Source organism: Haliotis rufescens, unplaced genomic scaffold (genome assembly GCF_023055435.1).
Source record: "Haliotis rufescens isolate VD_foot unplaced genomic scaffold, xgHalRufe1.0.p SCAF_7, whole genome shotgun sequence".
NCBI classification, from domain to species: domain Eukaryota; kingdom Metazoa; phylum Mollusca; class Gastropoda; order Lepetellida; family Haliotidae; genus Haliotis; species Haliotis rufescens.
This window is the reverse complement of record NW_025964361.1, coordinates 49190405-49217663: the sequence shown is the minus strand read 5'-3', so window position 1 is coordinate 49217663 and position 27259 is coordinate 49190405. Positions and strand designations below refer to the sequence as shown.

The 27259-nt window shown below is 45.0% G+C and overlaps 1 protein-coding gene across 2 annotated transcripts; it reads right to left on the bottom strand.

Annotated features, from left to right (window-relative positions):
* Window positions 1-276: 276 nt before the first annotated feature.
* Window positions 277-27198, bottom strand: LOC124110465 (periodic tryptophan protein 2 homolog). 2 transcript variants are annotated; one of them, XM_046469844.2, is made up of 19 exons: window positions 27073-27198; window positions 26223-26335; window positions 25310-25404; window positions 16937-17036; window positions 15012-15155; window positions 14455-14590; window positions 13446-13611; window positions 12228-12297; window positions 10835-10990; window positions 9866-10073; window positions 8926-9074; window positions 8577-8724; window positions 7254-7404; window positions 6163-6343; window positions 4871-5018; window positions 4341-4503; window positions 3394-3612; window positions 2818-3043; window positions 277-482 (listed from the first exon to the last, which is right to left on the bottom strand). In XM_046469844.2, exons 1-19 carry the CDS (start codon window positions 27088-27090, stop codon window positions 299-301), a joined length of 2775 nt encoding a protein of 924 aa, XP_046325800.2. In that variant the 5' UTR covers window positions 27091-27198; the 3' UTR covers window positions 277-298. The 2 variants fall into 2 exon arrangements, with proteins under 2 accessions (XP_046325800.2, XP_048243354.1); XM_048387397.1 differs by lacking the exons at window positions 26223-26335; window positions 27073-27198 and adding an exon at window positions 25781-25824.
* Window positions 27199-27259: the final 61 nt, after the last annotated feature.

The following is a 27259-nucleotide window of genomic DNA, read 5'->3' as shown; positions in this document are numbered from 1 at the left end:
TTCATGATGAGTGCCAGATAGGGTAAAAACAAGTACCATCTTTTAACGTCTTTTGGTATGACGCGGCCGGGGATTGAACCGCGGACCTTCTGCTCTCCGGGCAGACGATCTACCACAAGACCACGGAGGTGGCCTGATATACTGTTGAAATATTGTGGACTGATGCATGAAACAAGATTCAATAATCAATTCCCTGCCCAAAGCTTTGACCAGCTACTGGGTCAACAAATCTAGAATTATTCACTTCAGTGGTAGAATTAAAAAACAAAAATCATCATTTTTTATGCACATATTTATTTCATGTATCAAAATTAGACATAAAATCTTCTTCCCTCATCATATCCTGGAGGTCGACATCGGAGTCTGACTCGGCCGCCTCCATCAGCTCCTCCTCGCTCCCATCCTGATCATCCTTCACATGTTTCCGCTTGTTCCGCGACATCGCCACGATGAAGTCAAGGTGGTACTTGTTGTGATCACATCTGCAATTCAAATGTAAGGTGATAACATGCGTTCTCTAAATATGAGGCTTAATTATTATTAAACCTGTCCCTTTCTGAATGATGGGTATGGGTAGCACAGTAGTCTTTGTTGCTACAGTGTTGTACTGGGTGTGGGTTTGAACTCCAAATTTGTCCTGACGATGCAAAACTATATGCCTGTGTGAGTACGTGGGTGAGTGGGTGTGTGTGGCTGGTTGAGTGCATCTTCCCGAGGCAAGAGCGTTAACTGACTTTAAAAGTCCAGTTTCCACCCTTGCCGAACTAGGATGGAATTCCTGGGCTCGATCGTAGCGCCACCAGTGGCTATTACGAGTTATGTCCTTTCTATGCCTCTCCTTTTGACCAATCAGATTCAACCTCTCGTATCACTTGCATTTGCTTCAAACAAAACGGTGGCGCCCAGTCAAGACGATCTGATTGATAATCAAGATCTATATTGTGATAAAACGAGTCTTACATCGCGAAGTGCATCAAATCACATGAGCACCTTGATTAAAAGCATGAACAAATTTAGAAAATATCTGTTGACGAGTTAGCGGTGCACATGCTTTGCAAATCCTGCAGTCGACCGAAATCTGCATGACTCTTTACGAACCGGATTTCGATTTCAGTGCGCGATTTTGGTTGGACTATGCATAGACTCGTTAGTCCAGCCAAAATCTAACTCCATAATACCAGCCTAGTTCGGCAAGGGTGGAGACTGGACTTTTATAGTCAGTTAACTCTCTTGCCTTGGGAAGATGGGTTGAGTGTGAGTGAGTGAGTGAGTGAGTGTGTGAGTTAGTTGGGTTAAACGCCGCTTTTAACAGTATTCCAGTTATATCGCGGCGTGTCAGCTTAATGTGTGAGGAAAGCCCGAAGTGATGCAGGCCTCAGACGTTTACCACTTTGGTGAAACCTACGAGCACAGATATGGTGATGACAAACCTAGAAACATAACTGGGGCGAACTGGGATTCGAATCCACAATCATAGGTTTCTGGCAACTCTGCACAGCGGATCGTGGTGCCTAAGACGACTGGGCCACCCGTGCCCCCTTTTTGAGCGTGTGGGTGAGTGGGTGGTTATTGGGTGCATGAGTGGGCGGATGAGTGATTGAATGGGAAGAAGCATACAAGTCATCGATAACCCCCAAATGGTAAATACTTGGTGTGAATATGCCATCAAAACTCAAACATATTTTTGTTTTTAAAAATCCCAAACTATCAAAAAGCACAAGTTCACAACTAGACTTATCTTAGACTGATGGTGTACATTATAATACCTTCCCACAAAACACACTGTGGGCGATAAAGAGACTTTCACATGTACAGGGCTGACAATCCAAAGGTCTTAATCAGTAAGAATCTGGGACTAGAACCCATATCAATGTATCTTTGCATGACAAAGGAACCTAACTCTACAGCATCAACCTCTGTGCCTCAGACCCGTCACATATACTTTGCACCACACTGACAACTGTTCAGGCATTGCATCTAACTCCGCCTTACTAACTTGAAGCAAAAATACACAAACCGCAAAGGTAGCCAATCACTTCCAATCAGTGCTGACCAGTGCTTAAGAGAAAATAGATCTGCTATTGCCCATAGTAGGAGAATCTCACAGATTGTCCCTAATCCTTGAACAAAGATTTCCCCAACACCATGAGAACCATACCAAAGGTGTCACATGCGGCTAGCTTATTTCAGTCAGCTTTGAGCTGTAACATCTTTATGGTGGAATTCGGATGAATCTATTTTAAGCCGATACCTGTGCTGAGATGGCACTTTGTTTAATTTTCCATATCTTTCCACATGATGGTCATTAAGATATGTGACCCACCAGGGCATTAGGGACCTAATTGGTGCTAGGAAACAATTGTCCTCTGAAAGAGTGACGTTTGACGTCAACTTACTTCTGTAAAAAATGGCCAAGTGTGAGGACTGTACAAAAATATCTTATTTATCTCTCTTTAGTTTGTAATGTAGTAAAAACATTATTTCAAAACATTTCAGCAATTTTATCGGAACATTATATCTAAAAACTGCAATATCAAAACAGTTATAAGTCTGTAAATGGGACTTTGCAGAAAATGAGTCCAAATGTTTGATGCCATGTTTCTTTGTAATAAATAATAATTGAAGCTTGTGAATTGTATTTATGTGTTCCTAAGATACTGTACTTTTAACAAATAATGAGAAGTCAAAACGTAACTTTTCACCCATGAGGCAGCTGTTCTCCTGGTGGGGTCACATATGTCATTTTATGGATATACAGGGCGCAAATTAATATTTTTAAAATGCTTGTAAAAACTCTTCTTGCGTTTCAATACTTACAGTTTTCCAATATCCTCGTATTTCCGGGTGACATTTTTCTGAAGGGTTCTCAGAGTAGCCATGACCTTTTGTGACCTTTGCTTGACCTTTGGCCCATGTACAAAAAGCAGACGTTGTATCCAAGTGAGATAGAACTGGAGATGAGCAGATGTCTCTATCTGATTGGCCACATACCCGAGCAGACGGTCAACATATGTGTCTGGTAATGACTGGCAGATAACGTCAACTGCAACACAATGATTATATCTAACTTCAGACATCAATTATTAATGTTAGACTAATTGGTAAACATTTCTTTGAGAATATAAGCTATGGAAATAAACAAGAGTCATCAGGTATGACATATACCCAAGATCCACTGATGGTCATCCAAAATACTATTGAATAGCTTTGAGATAATGAAAATAATGAAAATAAAAACAAAACATGCAGCAGACTTTATGATGATGTAGGCAGCGCCTGACAACCAGGACTATTGATTTTTTTAGCCTAATTCTCATGTATACAACTGTAGGGACGTTAACAGAAATAAACTTAGAGTTCTGATGACTGAAGACATGTGACAATCATCCTTACTGTCATCGGGTGGAATAGATTCCAGGACTTCCTGAATCAGCTTCTGTTCATTCAGACGGAAACTGAGAAGAAGAGCTTTAGAGTGATCTCCCTTTGCCAAGGTCATTCTGACACTGGCCGGCGTGATGTCTGTGTCCAGTTCATAGGGATCAAACACCAGGTTGTGGTCGAGGGAGTAGATGAGGAGACCTTCTGTGGACGTGGCAGCCCACGCACGCCCTGAACATAAACAGTACATCAATCAAACTTTGGTGAATAGTTCTAAGTCAAGCTGTTAAAGAGGACTCATGCTATACCGTAAACTACGATTATAGCAAACTGACGGATTTAACAAACTATTTCTTGGTCTCGTCCATTTGCTGAATATATGTTATTAAAATTAAAATTAAAATCAAAATTAGTAGTCCCTTTGAGTTCGTTATAACCGTAGTTTACTGTATTTAAAAAAGAGTGGGATTGGGTAAGTCAGTGTTACTTTTTATGATCCTTGACACTGGGGTTGTTCACGGTGTGAGTGAGAGATTTGGTCACAACATGTTTCCTGACATAAAGAGGATGGTGCAGTGAGAGAGTGAGGAATAGAGTGAATGCATGTTGCTTGGCGCTGCACTCCAAAATATTCCAGCTATATCATGGTTCAATGTAAAGCAATCAACTCCCGGCACAATGGCACGCCATCAGCAAAGCCACCGACAACCAGATCCAATCAGCTCTCACAACAAGTACCAGAGTGCTGAGACCCACAGCAACCTACGTCCCCCTGGAGATCATCCCAGTTATCTCCCTTTCACACAGGTGTTACTTCTTGAACATGTCTGGATCCCAATACTTTGCCATACTTACCTGGTGTAGTCATAATGGTTTTACAAGCTGCTCTCAGAAAATACCAGACCCCCATAGCAGAGGACACTTTAACAACTGCATCGTAATGTGAAAGCATCACTTACCTGTTGGAGAGAACCTGACTGTGGAGATGAGGACCTCTGGTTTGAAGTGCCGGGAACTCATATCCCCTTTGCGGACCCCGGGGAGGGCGATCTGCTCCCCCTCCTCGCTATCCACCAGCGCCATGTTTCCCCACTCCGTCATCTTGCGCCGGTCCAGGAACTCCTACAGGACGAAGAAATATTGAAGGTCAAGTGAAGGTCATGATATCAGAAAGCAATATGATCGTCTTCTGCCTCAAAGCAAACATGATGTTAAGTGGAAGTGAGAGAGAGTAACTAATATCTTTACATAAGATTCAGACCCACAATCATAGGTTTCTGGCGTGCCCAAGGGACATAACTCTGCACAGCAAATTGCAGCACCTTAGCGACTGGACCATCTGTGTCCCCTCATCAAGAAGAAATGATCAGAGACTGAGAATGACATTGGGTCCTGCCTAGACCAAGTAGTAGGAATGACTCAGTAATAGGTCATGAATATTGATCGAAGGATCCATGTACCAGGCCATCCATGTCCCCATGTTCCCTACCTCCATTCCATCAAAGGACATGTTGCAGGAGATCTCGAACTTCTTCATCAGAAGGCGGTCCGGGACGGAATAGATGCAGACGAACTTTGACCTCCCTGCAGCCAGGAGACAATCGCCATCCGCACTGTAGCAGATCGTTGTGAAGGCCCTGAAATAATCAGTGGCGATGGCTATATTCGCTCTAAGGAACTGGTGAAAAAGATGCAATTATGTTTAATGTGTTAGCTCCACTCTTCCATCCTCCTCACCCGACCTGTGTAGTTGGACTTCAATGTGCCATAATTCACATTCCATAGGTCTAGCTGGTATCAATAACTGATTATCGATAATTATATATGACATCATAATGCCACAGAGGAAGGGGAGACAATTCTTATTCTTATGGGATTTCACAAGACAGTGACTGACTAACTCGGGAGTTTGATTTCACACCCTCATCACACCCAAAACTTGGTGTGGCATGGTGTGGCGTGGCGTGGCGTGGTGTGGCGTGGTGTGGTGTGGGTGATAGCGTCAATGAGAGAGTGAGTGAGTGAGTGACTCGTCTTACACTGGCATTACCCTAGTTTTAGCATTGTTAACATCACAGTGCAGGTCACCAAGAAAAGGTTGGCAATTATACCTGGATCTACAGCATGATGGGTTAACATCTTAATCACAAAACAAAGGTCTCTCTCCCCTGCAGCAACTCAGTAGCATCACAGAGGATCAGAGAAAGGTCATAGCAAACTGTACCAAGTCAGGAGAATCAAACCTACAGGTCCTGTACAACATAGGAGTGACAACGGACTCTGTTTGGCCACCTGACCCTCCCTCAACACACATATGTACATAGAACCACAGGAGTCCGTATCTAAAAATAGACGCCCTCATGCATATTCATGACCATCTCCACACGCGAGCCCGAAGGAGATGGTCATGAATATGCATGAGGGCGTCTATTTTTAGATACGGACTCCTGTGATAGCACACACAAACAGGTAGCAGGAAAATGTCACTATAAAACAGAAACTTTCTTTAACATAACACATATTTCTTCTTAAATGGTGTTCCAATTTCATTATGTAAAGATATTTAAATCGTTGAACAGAATTGTCAACAACAATAGGATTCTCAGTAAACTATTTTGGCTATACATAAGAAAAAGTGTAAGGATTCACATATAACATGTTTTGATATTATACAGAAACCTTTACCCAAACTCAACACTCTATCTTGTATTTTAGTTAACTGTGAAGAGCTTTGGCCACGGATAAATCTTGCTACAATCTTGAACCAGTTGCTAAACTCACTTTCCAGCTGCTGACTTTTTAGCTGTTATTTTGTCCGTCGCCTTCCTCGAGTACCCGACATCGTGCTTGCCCTCGATGGTGCCGACCTGGGTCCCTGTGTCCGGACTCCACAGAGTGATGGTGGCATCCAGGCTGGCAACAGCCAACTCACTGCCGTCAGGGCGGAACGCTACAGCCAGGGCTGGAGACAGAAGGACACGATGAGAACACAGGGATACTATGTGACAGCCAACTCACTGCCGTCGGGGCGGAATGCTACAGCCAGGGCTGGAGACAGAAGGACATGATGATAACACAGGGATACTATGTGACAGCCAACTCACTGCCGTCAGGGCGGAACGCTACAGCCAGGGCTGGAGACAGAAGGACATGATGATAACACAGGGATACTATGTGACAGCCAACTCACTGCCGTCAGGGCGGAACGCTACAGCCAGGGCTGGAGACAGAAGGACATGATGATAACACAGGGATACTATGTGACAGCCAACTCACTGCCGTCAGGGCGGAACGCTACAGCCAGGGCTGGAGACAGAAGGACACGATGAGCACGTAGGAACAGTCTGTGACATCACATTACTTGTAATACACCAGAAACTATTGTCATGCTACTATTCGGGGTAGTATATATGTTCCTGCATATACACGGAACGGTTCACAGCTGTGATGTATTTCTTGTAGTTCTCATAATGAACTATCTCCGTGTCTATAGCACAAAGACGATACGATCCTGGGTTTATTCTTCCATCATGGCGGCAGTACATCGTCGGCGCTGTCATCAGCTACGTCTTAGCGCGAGCTAGCTGGTACTATTTACAATAGCACTAATCACAATGTCTCATACAGACACACAGTGAAAATGCATAATGTTTTCAAGTATCAGACATCATGTGACTTTATGCTCAAGTCCATCTCAAAACACATCTGATATGATTCGAAACCCTATCGACGACATTGTTGTGTTTTATTACCTCATGCCTAAATACCCAGAACAACTTACTTTGATCTTTATGGCCATTTTGCCAAATACCAAAAAACTTTGATGATGTGTTTTCAAAGTGTTTGAGTACATACTTGACAACCTCACTTACCATCTGTGGGCAGTCCATAGGATTCCTTGGCGGACTTGTTCTCAAACACATCCCATACTTTGATAGTTTTGTCCCATGATGCACTGGCCAAGATGGCTCTTGCTGGACTGAAACTGAGGCTGCTGATTGGTCCTTCATGCCCTGTGAGTATCTGCAACACATCCATGTACCGGTAATATACTCCGTATATCCAACAGCACATCATAGTCTGGCAATGGAACACTGGAAACATGTCTATACCTGTCCATTTTTACCAGAAATGAAAGCTGTTAAACCAAAGAAAATGTGCCCAATTTGTTGGGACGACATACACTACTGAAAAGAAGTTAAAGATTTTTTCATCTGACTAAAGTCTATTCATAATGGCTATTACAACACACAGAACCAATTGTGGTGGGGTAGCTTTGTGGTTAAAGACCCGGGTTTAATTCTCCTCTTGGGTACAATCATTGTACTACAATGTGTGAAACCCATTTCTGTTTTCCCTGTTATTTTGCTGGAATATTGCTAAAAGTGGCATAAAACCATACTCACTCACTCACACACTCCAATTGTGAGTGTTCTTTAACTTGTTTTGAGTAGTGTATTTGAATCAGATCATTCAAGCAATGTTTCAGCCAACTAATATTCCTAATTATCAACATCTATCAATTACTAACATCCCAAAATAAAAGCGGACCCTTACTTTTATTCCATGCATGACACTAAGCAGAGACTAGATGTTAGCTCTATGCATCCCTGTTTCATGTCAAACTGGGGCCTTTCCAGGAGCAAGTTTTCAGGATCTTTTTCCATGAGGGAGAAAGGCCCAAGGAATCACACTGGTCCATATTATCCAGCAATAGTCAGGGATCAATCGATTCGTGCCTTTATTTTCAAATTAATGAGCATCCATGCTCATAGCTGCATACAGGCTGTCAGTTTACACATGGAGGTAAGATAAATGTTTCGACACAGCAGACATGGACATATGAAGGATGCATTAACATCTTACTGCGGCAAGGGAGTTAACAGACTGTAAAAGTCCTGTCTCAACTCTTGCCGAACTACGCTGGAAATTCCAGGCTCGATGGTAGTGCCACCAGAGGCTATTACAACTAACGTCCCTTCTATGACCCTCCTATTGACCAATCAGATTTCACCTCTCATATCACTTGCATTTGCCCCAAACAGCGCCCAGTGAAGACGATCTGACCGATATATAAGATCTTTCTCATAATAAAATAGTGGTTTGCATCGCTTAACAAAAAAGACAGGGTTGATATGAGTCATTTGATCCCCCTTGCCCTCGCATCAGATGTCTAGCTCAATAGGGTAACAAACCTCCAGCAATCTGCCAGTCTGCATGGACCACACAAATATCTCGAACACGTCGACTCCGCCGGCACACACCACTTCCCCACTGTTGTCGGTCGCTAGACAAGAGAACTGCACAGGACGTGGTGATGTGAATGTCTTGAAGTTGCGATATCTAAATATAGACAAATGACAATGATGACATACACTTCATCATAAAAAAACCTGTCACATGGGATACGGGTGAAGATGGAGAATACGATATGACGGAGTCAGCCTTGGACCACACGTCTGTCACATCCAGGGGAGATTGATTGATTGACTGACATATGCAACTGCATTTAATTTTGACTTCTTGAAAGTACTCGTGACCCACCTGGCGAGGTCGAAGGCTCGGACGGTGCCGTCGAGGGATGCTGACAAGACCACCTTGCCGTTCTGGTTGAATGTGACCCCGGTGATTCCCCCGAGGTGCTCGTTGAAGGTCACAAAACAGAAGCCACTGCCGGTGTTCCAAACCTTCACCTTAACAATCAGGAACAGTCAATGTCACACAGGGTTCATGTGTACACTACATAGTAACTATATTTGCTTAACATGACGTCACAATCAAAACACATTACTAATCTCTCTGCCCCTCTAACTCTCTGCCCCTCTAACTCTACTCGGGGCGGTTTGGTAGCCTAGTGGTTAAAGCGTTAGCTCGTCACGCTGAAGACCCGGTTCGATTCCTGACATGGGTACTATGTGTGAAGCCCATTTCTGGTGTCCCCCGCCATGATATTGCTGGAATATTGCTAAAAGCGGCGTAAAACCATACACTCACTCACTCTAACTCTACATTTACACACAGGGTAGTAGTGTTTGCTGTTTCTAAGTTGAAAATCTGGAAGAATGATTTTGTATGATAAATAGAATCTCACCCTCTCGTCTTTTGATACAAAAAATATCCACTCGTGTTGATATATTTGATATTAAAGAGCCTTTGGCGAGATTCTCCATAATGCCTTAGTCAATGAACATGTCTCAAGACAGCAACAGCTTGTAGTTACAAAGCAGACAAAATTTAGGGATAACACTTCTTTATTTACTGTAAAGGCAACATTTCAGAAAAGATCTTTATACCGTGTTCAAGGAAGGTATGATTGACAACGGTATAAGGATCAGTACCGAAACGTCACCTTTAAAGAAAGAAGTAAATTGTGTCTACTTTGTCATCCATCAACTTCTAAGTCATGCCTTTTAAACAATTCAGCTTGTAGCTAAATGAGTTTTGTGTGCGTCTGCATGTGCATGTGCATGTACAGATGCTATACCTTCGCATCATCCCCTCCTGTTGCGATGTGTTGTCCATCGGGGGAGTATGCGAGACACTCCATGTTGTTGAAGTGACCCTGTTGTTTCAGGACGTATGTCTCACTCTGCCACTCCCACACCAGCAACTGCCCCAAACCAGAACACGCCAGCGCAATCCAGTCACCACTGGAGTTTATTGATATGGAGGCAATACTTTGGTCAGAAATACTGGAACAAAAAGCAAAATATGACAGCATAGTAACCAATGACTATCATTAATAGCAAAAGCAAATATCAACCTGTGCATATTGAAGGAATTGTTTTTATCCAACAGGAGTGACAGGAAGCTTATATGGTATCAATTAACCTACCAAGAAGCCCAGCTTTCATCTGACAATTCAATAATTTCATTCTGAAATCAAGCAAAATCTTTCTTTTCCTTGTTTTTTTCTGGGCCAAGAGGGTCTTAAAATTCCAGTTCCTTCCCCAGAAAATACAACTGCGTGTTCCAGTGTGGTTTAACGACACTTCTAGCAGTACAGCCATATAGCAATGGGAGACACCAAGAAAAGGATTCACACATTGTACCCATGTGGGAATCAAACCTGGGACGTTGATGTGATGAGCCAGTACCTCAACCACTCGGCTACCCTGTCTCTCCCAACCTCAGACAAGCATGGAGTACTGTATACATATTAAGTTGCACAATACCTGTAAGGTGTGGATGAAACGCCTCACTCAGCAATATTCCGGCTATATGACGATGGTCTGTAAATAATCAAGTCTGGACCAGACAATCCAGTGACTGACATCATGAGCATCGGCCCATAACATTGAGAACGATGACATGCATCAACCAAGTCTGACCTCCCGATCCCATTAGCCGCCTCTTACAAGAAGTATAGTCGCCTTTTACGGCAAGCATGGGTTGCTAAAGACCTATTCTACTCCGTATGTTCACGGGTAAGAAGGGATCTAGTGTGACGTACTTGAGAGAGTGAATCATGCTGAACTCTGGCATTTCGTGGAGGAAGAATGATCCGTCTTGGAAACCAGTGACCAGGACGCCAGTATCTGGGTGAAACGCAGCAGACGTCAGTTTCGTCATGGAGCCGTCACTCTTCTGCTGGTCCTTGATGATGTGTCTGTATACAGGGTGAGAAATTGGGTTGAATTCATAGACTTGGTCACAGCATAATTTAAATAGGTCATGGTATAGTATGGTTTTACGCTGCTATTAGCAATATTCCAGCAATATCAGGGGACACCAGATATGGGCTTCCCACATTGTACCCATGTGGGGAATAGAACCCGGGTCTTCGTGATGAGCAAATGCTTTAACCACTAGGCTATCCCACTGCCCCCATGGTATGGTGAGTGTTGTTTAACACCATCGTCAGCAATATTTCAGCCACTGCCTTGGCCAAGCAAACGTGCAGGAGTCTATTTCAGTAGGCAATATGAGGTCAAGGAACCTATTCAGACCAATTGGGTTGTCGTAGTGCTAAACATGAAGGACTAGAATTTGACATGTGTAATGTAAGTTATCGGTGTTCCAAGCTGAATGGTATTATACTCCTGGCGACAAGAATTAGCGGAATGTACACTAACAGCTCATCAAATCCCATACACCCCAGAATAGAATAATATCTTACAGATGGCCATAAAGATGTGGAGAGGTAGGTGAAAGATGATAGATGGTGAGGTGAGGTGAGGTGAGGTGAGGTGAGGTGAGGTGAGGTGAGGTGAGGTGAGGCGAGGCGAGGCGATGAGAGGCGATGCGATGCGAGGCGTGGCGAGGTGAGGTGAAATGGAATTTAACGTCGCATTCAAGATAATTGCACTTGCATAGTGACATGCATGCACCTGTGTATGTGTGTGGCTGCTTATACTAGTCCGGAATAATGCCAATTTTATAGTCCTAGTCCAATGAGATACCATGCCGCAGTTATGAATACCCTACTCAGTATACTGACTCCAAGCTGACCAGTCCTTGTTTTAGCCCCTTAATGCCGAGCACCAGGCAAGGTAACAACAAGTATCATCTTTTAACGTCTTTTATTATGATGCGGCTGGTGGTCCTTCCACTCTCCGGGCAGACACTACTTTATGTTGAAAATAAAGGAGCGAGTGAGTGAGTGAGTCTTTTATGCCGCTTTTTGCAATATTCCATCAATATCATGGCGCGGGGACACCAGAAATGGGCTTCACACATTGTACTAAGGTGGGAAATCAAACCCAGGTCTCGACATTACAAGTGAACGCTTCAACCAATAGGCTACCCCATTGAAAATGAAAATGCAGGTGAAGGTGTAGAAGAAGGTGAAGGTGAATCTACATGACCTTCATTACTCCAAAAAACCTATCGATATCAAAACATACTTTGCAAGATGTCGGTAGTGGATTTTCTTCTTTACTCGAGCTTCTGCTTTCTCTTGTAGTCTCTTGTATTCTGTAAACATTCCATGCATATTCTGACAACATGTTAGGCTTAAAAAATCAAATAAATTTGTTCTCAAGCAATGACTTTTGAAAATATAGTGCGGGCGGGCAGTGGCTTTTTGTGTTCTTGGCTTGTTCAAACTAGTATGTAACCAAATTAACAGTTGTGTATCATCAACCTGGGAAAGGGCCTCCCTACATAAACAAGCATACAATCTGCTATTGCCACCATGACCATAACACAAGATGCGCAGTAAAGCAGTAAAGCAATGCGCATGTACAAGGAAGTAACTGCATGCTATATTTGATCGCATGTTTTTAAGTATTAGGATGTTTTAATGTTTTTTGAAAATGGAAATAAAAACAAAACTGTGACGGACTTCATGATGACGTGGGCAGTGCTTGATAACCAGGACTATTATTTTTTTTATGCCTTAACAATCACAATGCAATCACAACTCTAGTTGTTTGACATAATCCTGACAGTAGGTGTATTACAGCTATGAAAGTTTCAGCTAAGTTTTTGTGACTTTCAATGTCAACCAATCATATGCCAGAGTAAATAGGAGGTATATCAAGTTTAACATCTGTCATGAGTACATGGTTGCGAGATCCAATTGTGGCAGTGGAAGCTGTCAAATTTGAGCAAACACATTAATCATTATCCTAAACAAAACAGATACCAGTACCTGCAATGTATGAGGCATGGCACCGGGTCAATGAATTGAGACTTTTCCAAACCCTTCATATAAGAAAACTTGGCCAATATCAGTTTGTTTGTTTGTTGTTTAACACCGCACTCAGCAATATTCCAGCTATATGACGGCAGTCTGTAAAATAATCGAGTCTGGACCAGACAATCCAGTGATTGACAACATGAGCATTGATCCACGCAATTGGGATCAATGACATGCATCAACCAAGTCAGTGAGCCTGACCACCCAATCCCGTTAGTCGCCTCTTATGACAAGCATAGTCGCCTTTTACGGCAAGCATGGGTTGCTGAAGACCTATTCTACCCCGGATCTTCACAGGCCTAATATCAGTTTGAGGTAGGGTTGTAAAGACATACAAATAGAAAACATTGCTCAAGTTGATATCGCGAGGCCTGTGATCACATTCAGAATAATATACAAGTGAAACTGGAGATGATCCTACTTAGCAGCTGCTCCTTCCCACCATCTCCTGGTTCTTCTTCAGGTTCATCTAGTTCATCTCCAGAGTGCTCTGTGTCCATCACTTCTGGCACGTACGGCTCGAGGCCATCCGGTTCTGTGTCACACTTCCACACAACTAGGAGGCCATTTTGACCCAGTGAGTACAACTGGGAGAGTTCAGGAAAGAAACAGTAGAAGCAAAACATTTCATAGGTGTACGAAAAATACCTAGCTAACTGCGCAGTCGGCGCTTTGGTGAAACCTATGTGCTCGGGTATGGTGCTGACAAACCTAGAAGTATTATCGTGGCGAACAGGGATTTGAACCAACAATCATGGGATTCTGGCATGCCCAAGGGATGCAACTCTGCACAGTGAATTGCGGTGCCTTATACAGATGGGCCACCCTACCCAGAGGTCATATCAAATAACATAGCTAACACTAATTTAATCAGTGGCACTGACCAATGCTGTCAGGGTACAAAATGTCCTACAGTTAGCAAACCCAATCACCATTTTTGTTTGTTTGTTTGTTGTTTAACGCCGTACTCAGAAATATGGCAGCTGTATGTCAGCGGTCTGTGAACAATCGAGTCTGGACCAGACAATCCAGTGATTGATATCATGAACATTGATCCATGCAATTGGGATACGATGACTTGCAGCAACCAAGGTAATGGGTGTCTTTTTTTAATCCACCAGGTACCCATTTCTTCATCTCCCTGTGCGGGGTGGTTGGGAAGCCTAGTGGTTAAAGCGGTAGCTCGTCACGCCGAAAACCTGGGTTCGATTCCCGACATGGGTACAATGTGTGAAGCCCATTTCTGGTGTCCCCCGCCGGGATATTGCTGGAATATTGCTAAAAGCGGCGTAAAACCATACTCACTCACTCACCAGCCAAGGCCGGCAGGCAGGCAATTATTTTGGACGCTGACCTGTTGAACTTAGAATTCGGCCAAAGTTTTACTACAATGTACAACATTGCAACTTTCACTGTATGACATAGGATACGTCCAGTGAGTTTTTCCCAAAGAAGGCGTTGACAATGATGTCCGTATGTCCGCCCATGGAATACATGACCAGGTTGGAGAATCTCTCCACTCCGAAGACCCGTGTGTTCATGTCCTTACATCCCGCACACAGCACTCTGGAACACAAGGCACCATAACATGTTATCTTACGTCACATGCAAAATACACGAATTTCATTGGATGACATTTTGATCAAATTCCATATATCCTGCTAAAACTGGAGGGAGATAGCCTGTAGTCATGGCAACAGACATTTTACCAATCTCTGCAATTTAAGATCCACAGATCTTCAGGGGTCAGCTCTGAAGTATGGGGTACTGAAGCGGATTTAATCTGAATCCCATCAGGACCAGAAATTCAAATTAGTATGTAAAATACAAACGATTAACAAAATAATTACATAAGCAAAACACAAACACACTAAATGTAATCTTTTAAAATGTTGGAATGTACCATGATATTTGCTTACAATTTTGTTATCAGCAATAACCATATACTATATTTCATCATGGCACACAATAACGTCTGCTGGCCTACCGCGAGTCTGAGCTCCAGGCGATACAGACATTGTCATCATATGCACCGAAGAATGTTCTGTAGAAGACGAAGGGGTTGAACTCCCGTGTCTTCCCGGGGGCGTGGAACACCAAGATGACGCTGTCCTTCGTCACAGCAAACTTCCTGGAAGCAGGAGGAATGTCAATAGTTGGCTGTAACCCTCCACGTTGCACAAAGACAAAAACACATCAAAATAACTGATTGTATTTATTTGTTTCTTGTTCAACGCCACACTCAGCAATATTCCAGCTATATGCAAATGATCAAGTCTGGACAAGACAATCCAGTGACTGACGTCATGAGTATCAATCTACGCAACCGGCATGCATCAACCAAGTCAGAAAGGTCGTCCACCTGAACCTGTTAGTCGCCTGTTACGAGAAGCATTGGTTGCAATCAGCAATATTACAGCCACAGCCAATCCTGGACCAGACTACCAGTGGTTGATAGCATGAGCAAGGATCCACATGTTCTGGAAACATCTCAGTGACATGTCAGCCAGCTCACATGTCATGACAACACAATCCACAGTTCTAGAGACCAAATTATCCTGCACTCGGATTCTAACGGGGACATGTAGGGATAAGACAGGGTAATCACATGACATTAGTGTTCCACAATCTTGGAATACATCACGGTAAACACAAATGTTAAACTAGTATCTAAAATAAGTAAAACAAAACATAACTTGAATATGAAAACAGCGTTATCACTATCCCAGCGATGGGGCACATTAGAATTATGTTTGTTCATATAGTAATGAATATAAACTATAAAAAAAGAATCCTGTAAGGCCTTAAGAAGAGACTCGCACTTGGGCCGCTTTATCACATCAGAAAAAATGAACAAGTGAAATTTATACACACAATAGGCCCCTTATCAATACTCTTGATCAGTATCTTTTAGATAAGCTAACTTCAGTAGTTTCTGAAAAAAATTGTCCCCATTGCAGACTCTATGCACTTTGTAGAGTACCATGGGCTGTAACTGTGTGTGCTCAACACCTATAGACATGTAGCAAGGGAAGTAACTCTAGGAAAATAAATGTACTTAATTTTCTTGACAAGTATCTCATAGCTAAGCATGCAAAGTTTCATTCATGTAACATTGGTACTTTCTGAGAAAACTTGCCCCCATTGCAGACACTATGCATTTATAAAGCATGGCACAAAGACAATAACTCTGTAAATAAAATAATTTACGGGATCAAATTTTTATACTGTCTTGACAAGTATCTCTTAAATAATCACACAAACGTTCATTCATGTAATTTCAGTAGTTATTGAGAAAACTTGTCCCTATTTCATGCACTCTGCACTAAGTTGAAAAGCACAGAGCAAGGGTCCTAACTCTGCAGACAATAAATTTAAGACACCAATGTTCGAACTCATTTAGAATCATGACCAGTAATATCAGTGTGTAAAATTTCAAACACTTGAGAAAATTTGTCCTCTTTGAGAAGTGGACAGACGGACGGATGTATGGATGGACAGACGGACTCCGTTCAATAACTCTGTAAATAAAATAATTTACGGGACCAATTTTTGTACTGTCTTGACAAGTATCTCTTAAATAATCACACAAACTTTCATTCATGTAATTTCAGTAGTTATTGAGAAAATTTGTCCCTATTTCATGCACTCTGCACTAAGTTGAAAAGCACAGAGCAAGGATCCTAACTCTGCAGACAATAAATTTAAGACACCAATGTTCGAACTCATTTAGAATCATGACCAGTAATATCAGTGTGTAAAATTTCAAACACTTGAGAAAATTTGTCCTCTTTGAGAAGTGGACAGACGGACGGATGTATGGATGGACAGACGGACTCCGTTCCTATATCCCCGCCCCACTTCATGGTAGTGCTGTGAACTACATGTATTCACAACTCCAGACGTGCTTACTTTCCATCAGGGCTGAAGCTCACATCATACACGTGCTTATGGAAGTGAAACGTGGCAAGCACTGAACGGCTGACTAGACTGCACAGGCTTGCCTCCCCTTCTGCAAAACAGAATTAAAATTTCTCAGGGGTAAGGAATGCATCTGCATCAAATTAACTGACATATCGCATGCAGTCAGTGATGCTTTATGAAGTTAGCATCAAGCATGTTACAAAACACCAGTATATCAAGTCATATGTTGAATACTTCTAACACATGCTGACTAAAGAGAAAAACATTCATTAGTTTCTTTACACTGACATCTGCTGATCTTATAGTGCTAGCCTACTGAGATACCATGCTGCAGTTTAACATGAATACCCCACTCAGACAGAGTATACTGACTCCGAGCCGACCAGTCCTTGTATTAGTCCCTTAACGCAGAGCGCCTGGCAGGGTAAGAACAAATGCTATCTTTTAACGTCTTTTGGTATGACACGGCCTGGATCAAAGCTTCTCAGGCGAAGGCTCTACCACTAGACCATGGAGGCATTATATAAAGAACAAAGACTTTTACACAGTTGGTGCCTTTCATATATACTCGCCAAACAATTTAGGGAACACTGATATTTTGTAGCACTGTTCATTCGATTCCTTTTAAATTTGGTAAATGGCCTCCTGATCGGCGGCTAACATACTGATATTGAAGACTACCCTTACTCAAGTGACTTCATGACCAGAACAAAGAATTTTGTAGAATTTTCCTATTCGGAATATTCTATAAGTAATACGTTACCACTGTTATACCGAGGCTGTTGTCTCCCACAACTGCTGCTATAGCGAAATCTACCACAGAGATCTCAATTACCTCATGCAGCACGTGCGTAGCCACCTAGCTGCCATGTGACACCCTTCACTCTTGTCTCCTGCGAGAGCAAGTGCTCGGGGGACGGACGGGCGGGCAGCAGCCCAGTGGTAACGTATTACTTATAGAATATTCCGAATAGGAAAATTCTACAAATTACATTAAGTAATACGTTACCACTGTTATACCGAGGCTGACTACCACAGTAGGCGGTGGGGAGCACCTACAACCCGAATCCTGACTGCTAGCGTTCCTTCCGACCAGCGGAAGTAAACACCAAGGCGGAAGCACTCGATGCGCATGCACCTAGCTAGGCGTTACCCTATAGGAATACCAAAGCACTGTCAAGCGCATACCGTAAGGCTCAATCGTCAATGCCAAAACGATTGGTGACTCCAAACGGCCCCACTGGATAGGTATTTCATCGCCGCAGCGGATGAGAACACTGTATCCGCGTGAGCTAAATCTTAGATCAGGTTAAACAGTCGAAAAGAGGGAAATTAATTTCCTTCAGACCGTATATCCCAGAGCAAGCCTACTTAAAGTATGCATTAGGCGCGTGACCTAATTCCAGTATTCGTAAGCATGTATCGCAAGGTTGGAATACACGACAGACAATTAAATGCATAATTGTCAAAATACAAATAAGGACAAAACACACAAAAAGCCGCCTCACCTGTGGTGTGAGTGCGCTGGTTTGCAGGACCCCCACTCCTGTACCCACGGCGTGGGAACATTGGAGACGACCCAGATTGACCACCGTGCAAGGACTGACGACTGCGGAGTTTGGAATTGCGCTGGACACACCCCCTAGATGACCGCTTGTGCCGCGATCAGCGGCCCAAGACGGTGCACCCCCTCCACGTCTTCATCAGAAACCTTTCTGAGGTAATGATTGGCAAAAACCGAGTCAGAACGCCAGTAACAACCTCGTAATATTCTGTGAACAGAGATATTCGAGTGTAGGGCAAATGTTGCCGCTAGCGCCCTGATCTCGTGCGGGTTTGACCCCGCTACCGGTAACCCCCGAGACCGGTACGCCAGATTGATGACAGAACGAAGCCACAACGCAATCGAGTTGCGAGTTATGTCAACCGTGCGATTAGGGTTACACGATATGAACAGACGGTCACGCCCTTGTCTACGTTCATTCGAAGCCTTAAGATAATACTTAAGGGCCCTAACCGGACACAGCGCTCTGTCCTCAGTATCAGCAGGATGTAAGATTTCTTTGAGGGATCTTACAGTGAATTCTCTCTCCGTTTGCCCGACTCTCTGATTCTTGGCGACGAAGCCCATGAGCAGGCCCAGGCGGACCGCTCCTTCGTCACCCCTATCGAATCGTACCTTGGCGACATCGAGTGCATGAATTTCGGATACACGTGCCGCCGTGGCAAAGGAGAGGAGAAATGCTGTTTTCCAAGTCACATGCCGGAACGAAGCACTATGCAAGGGTTCATACGGAGCTTCCGTGAGTGATTGCAACACTAGGGAAAGATCCCAGGCCGGTGCCCGAAGGCGGCCCTTCTTAAGATCGTGCTGTTTGAAACCCTTGATAATACCCCGTATCACCGGCTCTTTGGAGAGACTGGTACCCATAGCAACGTCCCGTACCGTAGCAACGGACGAGACATAGTTGGCAATGGAACCCCCGGAGAGTTTCCGGGTCTCTCGCAAGTGAGACATGAAACGAGCAATATCCTGCACAGATACCTTATCTGGCGAATGAATGTGATGTTTACAACACCACTTCGTGAAAATAACCCAACGTGCATTATACACCTTCTGGGTAGAATCACGATGCATACTAACGTATGCCCGAGACGCCCGGCGAGAAAAACCTTTACTCCTCAGACGCTCGGTGACAACATCCACGCGTGCAGATTGAACTGCCCTGCGTTTGGATGAAGCTGACGGGTGTGAGGGTGGATCAAGAGATCCGGTCTCACAGGCAGTGGGAGTGGCGACTGCGTGACCTGGGTCAGCAAGTCGGGGTACCACGATCTGTTCGGCCACATGGGCGCGATCAGTAACATTCGACAGCGAACTCCTCGAAGCCGGCTTAGAATGTGTGGTATCAACGCTGTCGGCGGGTAAGCATAAGCGTCCAAGCCCGTCCAGTCTAACGCGAGAGCATCGTGATCGATGGCCCTCGGGTCCGGGACTGGTGATACAAACAACGGGAGTTGATTGTTGAACCGTGTTGCGAACAGGTCGACCATCGGACGACCCAAACGTTCGCACAGCCACTGAAACACCACTGGGTTCAGCATCCACTCTGTGGGGCTCGGATCCTGAGGCCTCGATAGAGCATCGGCCAGTACGTTCCGCACACCTGGGATGTGACGGGCGCGTATCTGGCACGGGACACTGTCCACCAGAGCGTAAAACTCGAACGTGAGATCGAGTAGCGAGTGACTGTGGGTTCCCCCCAGTTTGTTCACATAGGACACTACCGTCGTGTTGTCGGTCGCCAGCATGAGCCGGGCGTCGACGAGACGATGCTTCCAGTGATTGACTGCGTTGATCACTGCCTTGAACTCGAGACAATTGATGTGAAGACCTAGTTCGTCTACGCACCACAGCCCCGAGCTCACCTCCCCCTCTAGATGGGCGCCCCAGCCCACTAGAGAGGCGTCTGTATACAGGTTCAACGTGGCCCGGTAGGGCCGCATAGAGACTCCTGATAAGACATTGTAAGGGAGCGTCCACCACTCCAGATGCGGTCGGAGCCGATCCGGGAGGGCGACGGTCGCACTGTTCACCTCCGTTGCTAACAACTGGATTAAAAACCGTTGCAGCGGGCGGAGTTGGAGACGACCCCGTTCGGTGCAGTCCTGGGCTGATACAAGTAGCCCTAACAGCTGTTCCCAAAAGTGAACAGTCTGTTGCACCGCTAAGACTTTGGCAATCATCGCCTGAATTTTGTGCCACCGGTCTGGGGGGACAAATAGGCGATGGGACACCGTGTTGAACCGACCTCCGATGAACTGCAAGTTCTGAGAAGGGGTTAACTCGCTCTTGGGGAGATTGACAATCCACCCCAATTGCTCCAAGAGCCGACGTGCGAAAACGAGATGGCGTGACAGGGTGTCCGACATTCGATTTGCTACTAGCGAGTCGTCCAGGTACGCGAAGTACCGGACACCCCTCCGGTGGAGGAACCCCACTATGGGGGTGGTTAACCGGGTGAACAGCCAGGGAGCGGATGAAAGACCGAATGGGAGTACAACCCACTCGTAGTGCCTGCCTTGAAAGACAAACCTGAGATACTTCTGATGATCCGAGTGAATCGGAACATGCAGATAAGCATCCTTCAGGTCGATCGAAGCTAGCCAGTCGGCCGGCATGATCAGTGCTTTCAGGTCCGTCAAGCTCAACATTCTGAACTTGGGCGGTTTGCGCAGGTAGAACTCGTTGAACGATTTCAAGTTGTGAATCATTCTGAGTTCGGCACTGTCCTTCTTGGGAACGAGAAATATCCTGGAGTAAAACCCCGGTGTTATTTCTGGTAGAGCTAACTCCCGAACTGCCCTCTTCTCCACCAACCTGCCGATGGCATCGGCGAGGAAGGGAAGATCGGTTTCCGAATAGAAACCTGCCGACGGGGCAACGGTGAGCGGCGGATTCGCTATGAGATCGAGCCGATAGCCGTACCGAATCGTGTTGACCACCCACGGGTCGTCGAACACTTGTTCCCAATTCTCCCAGTAAGTCTGGAGTCTGGCTCCCACTGGGGAAAGAGAGGGGGGCCGGACGGGCTGCGGCAGGCGCAACTGTCCAGGGCCAAGTGACTCGGGTTCGCCTACGGGCCAACCGAAGTTGGCGCTGTCGGCATACGAACCCCTCCAATGAGAGTCACCTGGAGGGGCCCTTGCCGTCCTTAGACGACTTGGGCTTCCCCCAGTTCCCCTTCTTCCCGCGAAAGGGCTGCTGAGAACCCTTACCGGAGCCCTCAGAGCGGGGCTTCTTCCCGGAGGAAGAAGGACCCGACCCCTTAGGCCTGCCGGACGCAGCATCCTGGGGCGCGCTCCGCTTCGGAGCGGCACCCAGGCGCCTATGCAAGGACCCCACAAGATCCAGTGTGTGCCGAGAGGCCTCGGCAGACACAGCGGCCTGTTGTTCCTTCAGAACCCCAGGGATCTTGTTATTAAACAGGGTCCGAGCAGACCAAGGCTGCGAAAGGAGCACCTCCTGATTAGCAGCGTCCAACCCTGAAGCAACCAGATACGACTGGCGCCGAAGAAAATGGCACGTGCCGGAAACAAAGGCCGAAGCCCCGGCAACGTACTCCAGGGAAGCATTCAAACCGAGCAAGCAGTTGTAAATGCGCTGGTCTCGGTCCGTGGGAGAACCTTCGACCAGACTGGCCGCTGCAGCCAGGTATGTGTCTCCGTGAGACATTGCCAGCATGGAGTGTCGAGCGAGGGTGTCCAGCTGTTGCAAGGTACCTTGTGGTACCGTGGCAACCGGTGGGGCACGGACCCCCAAACGCTCCACATGGGCTTCCGCAGAAGGACCAGCCTCGGGAAAGGCAAGGTCATGTACTGGGAAAGACCCTTTTCTCCACGACGGGGGAGGTAACGGGAGACCCCGACCGGAGGCAGCCGTGAAGGCCTTCTCCAAAGAAGGCTTAATCCCGCGCAGCAAGGTTGATGCCGGGAAAGCCTTGTCGGACGTCTCGTCGTATACCTCGGAGGAACCCACGGAACCGTGGATTCCCCGCGGTATCGGCAGGGGCTTTGGCATGTCCTCGAAGAGGTCATACACCATGGCAACGCGGTCCTTAACCGATAGCGGAAGCAACGGTTCGGGGGAAGGACCGGTAACCACGGCAGCCGCCGCCGTACCGGTGGACCCCGCGTCCGAACCCGCGGCCACCGAAGAGGCCGGGGACGGAACAGCCAGCGGCCTATCTTGCGATAAGGCCGCCAGCTTGGAGTCCACAAGTTTCGACAATAATGCGGCGACGGAAGCCCCAGACAGCCCGAGGGCCGCAAGGGGATCCGCCGCAGCCGAGGAGGTGGTACCCGCACGGGGACCCCGACCGGACGAACCGGCCACCACAGGGGTGGAGACGGACTGTACGTACAGCCGGTACCGCTCAAACTCCGCAGGCCCCAGACCTTCGCACAGGGTACACCGGGTGTCCCCGCAAGGAACCCTGCACCGCGGGCAACGATCGTGGGGATCCCGGGATGACAAAAACTTTCTGCACACCCCACAACTCCGAGGAGCAGGGGTAGAGGGGGTGGATACTGGGGACATATCCATGTCAGACATTGTTTGCTATAAACAAAGAACAAAACATGGTTACAACGCACGCACCACAACGATTCACAAACGAGCATTTTCACAAGAAAATAAACGAGCAATGTGAACATATAACATACACATATAACTTTTATTAAAGAAATAAGTTATGTTAACCCCCAAAACATACAAGAACAGGGGAAACGTAAAACACAACGTGCATACGCGAACCCCGCAAGTATAGAGAAAAAAGGGCGGGAAAAATTTTCCGTTTGGCGGGAAAATTATAACCAAGCGTAGCTACCGCAACGCCCCATAAAAGCACAGTTTATTAGAGAATAAACTATAATAAATATCACCAAATCTTCCAGGAACGCTTCAGCAGGAGAAAACACGTCTTGCTAAGCAGACGAAGGAGACAAGAGTGAAGGGTGTCACATGGCAGCTAGGTGGCTACGCACGTGCTGCATGAGGTAATTGAGATCTCTGTGGTAGATTTCGCTATAGCAGCAGTTGTGGGAGACAACAGCCTCGGTATAACAGTGGTAACGTATTACTTAATGTAATTGAATCATACTGGACTCATCAACGTTCATTTTGACCAGCACTCATTTTCATGGAAATTTTTGTTGTAATCTCCTCCTCACAGCTGCCGTAAAAATGGAGATCGTGCATTTTCTCACTTATTCTCATGAAGCACGAGCCACAAGGAATTTTTGTGCGAAATTTGGGTTGATAAAGGCAGGTCTCTATGAAACTGCATCACTGTGTTCAACATGCCACAATGTCGACACCTCACGATTGAAGAACGAGCCAGAGCTATTGGGTGGCTAAATGAGAATGTTTCACAGCGGGAAGCTGCTCGAAAGTTAAATGTTAGTCCATCCATCATTTGCAGATTACGTCAGCAATTCCAACAAACACAGACAGTACGTAATAGACCAAGGTCAGGACACCTCGTGTGACAACAGGAAGAGAAGACCGGTACGTCGTTGTTGAAGCGTTCAGGAGGAGAACAGTCACAGCAAACCATCTTCGAAGGCAACTGAGGGCTGCTACAGGAACAAATGTCAGTGACCAAACCATAAGAAACCGTATGAGGGAAAGAAACATCAGACCCCAACATCAAGCCATTAGACCGCTTCTTCTTCCGCATCACAGAGCAGCCAGAGACGAATGGGCACGGCAACACCGACAGTGGACAAGACAACAGTGGTCAGCAGTTCTTTTTTCTGACGAATCTCGGTTCACACTGCAGCATAATGACGGTCGTGTTCTTGTCTACAGACAGTGTGGGGAACGTTTTGCTGACGTCAACGTCCTTGAGCACAATCGTTTTGGTTGTGGTAGTGTCATGGTGTGGGCCGTCTTCTCATTTCATCACAGAACCAATCTGTACGTCATCAACGGGAATTTGAATGCTGTTCACTACAGGGATGAGATTCTGAGACCAATGGTGATTCCTTGTCTTCATCGAATAGGCCCACAGGCGGTTTTCCAGGATGACAATGCTAGACCTCATCGTGCATGCATAGTCACTGACTTTCTGGGACAAAACAATGTTACTCACATGGAATGGCCAGCATATTCTCCTGATATGGCACCCATTGAACACGTATGGGATCTGTTGACGAGACGTGTTCGGGAGAACCACCCTCCACCTCAAGATCTGTGCCAGCTTGCTCAATGGCTGAGTTTGGAGTGGCATGCTATCCCACAGAACACACTACAGACATTAGTGACATCCATGAGGCGTCGCTGTGTTGCATGTGTGGCTGCTGGGGGCAGACACACTTGTTACTGACTTTTCTCTCATGGCCTGGATTTCCAATTCTCACCCGTGACATTATTGACATCAACACTTGTTCATGTTATGAAATGTAGTGGATTGTTCAAGATTCTTTCTTACTGTATACTCGGTCATTATTGAATTTACTACACATGTCTTCATCTTCTGTTCCTTTTTGATATTAAGTGCAAACATATCAGTGTTCCCTAACTTCTTTTGAAGTATATACATGATGAACTTTTGTAACACAAATTGTCCAAACTTACTGCGGATCTTGGTGAGGAGCAGCCTGTATCTAGCACTCAATTACAATGTTTATTGTGAGCTTTGTTATATATATCATGTCCTTCTTTCCGCCCATGTGCAATGAACCGAAAATGACGTTATACTCCAATACATGTCCTTATAATAAATGCAAGAAGGGGCATACAAATTTTTCGAATTCATTTCCTGACTTCCAGAAGTTGATGAGAGATGGTGACATTACCTTCGTCTACCAGGATCATGGTGAAGCCATCTGGGGAGAGAGCGACACACTGGATGTTCAGTCGACATTCTATAGGCAAGGTTTCTGACTTGTTGCTGGAAAAGATTTCAATATCAAGTGTTGAACTGTAATCTGTAACACACAGCTTGAGTTAAAACACATTTTGTTGTCTCCAACCCAATCTTCACCTCAAACTAAAAGTTTATTATAACCCGTGAAGATCCGCTTGCCATAAAAGGTGACTATGCTTGTCCTAAGAGGTGACTATGCTTGTCGTAAGAGGCGACTGCGCTTGTCATAAGAGGCGACTAACGGGATTGGTTGGTCATGCTCACTGACTTGGTTGATGCATGTCATCGTATCACTATTGCTTGGAGTGAGTGAGTGAATACGGTTTGACGTTTCACTTCCTCAGGTCGAACACAGTGACCCTGTTCCCTACATTTACTTAACATCGGAACATGATCATACTTCCTCAGGTCATACACAGTGACCCTGTTCCCTAAATTTACTTAACATCGGAACATGATCATACTTCCTCAGGTCATACACAGTGACCCTGTTCCCCACATTTACTTAACATCGGAACATGATCATACTTCCTCAGGTTGAACATAGTGACCCTGTTCCCCACATTTATTTTACATCGAACATGATCATACTTCCTCAGGTTGAACATAGTGACCCTGTTCCCCACATTTACTTAACATTGAACATGATCATACTTCCTCAGGTCCAACACACTGACACTGTTCCCCACATTACATAACATCGAACATGATCATACTTCCTCAGGTTGAACATAGTGACCCTGTTCCCCACATTTACTTAACATTGAACATGATCATACTTCCTCAGGTTGAACATAGTGACCCTGTTCCCCACATTTACTTAACATCAAATATGATCTTACTTCCTCAGGTCATACACAGTGACCCTGTTCCCCACCGGGCTGACGACGCTGTTCCCATCAGGTGTGAAGGACAAGTTCCCTTTCCGGTACACAGAACCGAGCAAGTTAGAAAACTGAAATACATACAGTAAATAGAATGTGAAATGTACATACTGAATAGAAACTTTAAGACATACACATGTTGAACAGAAACTTTAAGAAAATGTACTTCCTACATATACCTATACTAGTATATGGACAGATCTGACAACATGATCAAACTACTTTATAGTGTTGATGTTATCTTTGTCATATTTGGAGAGTTGTACGGAAATGATGAAATCCTAGAGGCAGTGCTGCCTGACTTTAAAAGAAGTCAAGCACACAGACTATATTATTGTCTTGGAAATTAAGTTTGTATTTCAAGTTTTGCAATTACATTTCTTTTGGCTTGGGTAAGCTTTACATAAACATCCATTAAGATCTCAATAGTTATTAATTTAAGATGGATATCATGAATACAAATTTAATTACAGCATTTACAAGTTAAAGATTGATATATTGACTTAATGCATGATGTACGTTTGTCCAAGTGTTGTTAACTCGAATACACATGTACTCATCACTATGTCAATCAACCAGTAAGTCCAATCAAGCACAGTGCAATCACAATTAAGAAAGGTTACGTAACATGTGACACGTTGATGTAAATATACAGTTTGTTTATTCAATTCACTAGGAACCGAGATATTCGAGTCAGCGAGTGACGGTGCCCTAGAGTGTGTCAATTAAAAATGCTTCCTTCTTTACATACTCCCATTTATCAATATCCCCGGAACATATTTTTGACTGATCAACCACTTATACCTACCCTGTAGGCAAATTTCATTGTTTTATAAGCAGATTACCACAGGCATATGACAAGCCAGTAAACCCTTACACATCCCCATGTGCTTTTCACAAGTTTCGTGCGCATAACATGTACGGAACGTTATCCCGATTTTCATTGGTGCGGTGTAATATTATAAGCCAATGGAATTGTTTATAAGAAGGGGGCA

Bases quoted from the DNA above. Each gene is read 5' to 3' on its own strand.
- LOC124110465 (XM_046469844.2), bottom strand. The intron at 12,298-13,445 runs GTAGGATCATCT...GAATGTTTACAG, and splicing joins TGGGAAGGAGCAGCTGCTAA to AATACAAGAGACTACAAGAG. The intron at 3,613-4,340 runs GTAAGTGATGCT...GTTTATGTTCAG, and splicing joins AGTCAGGTTCTCTCCAACAG to GGCGTGCGTGGGCTGCCACG.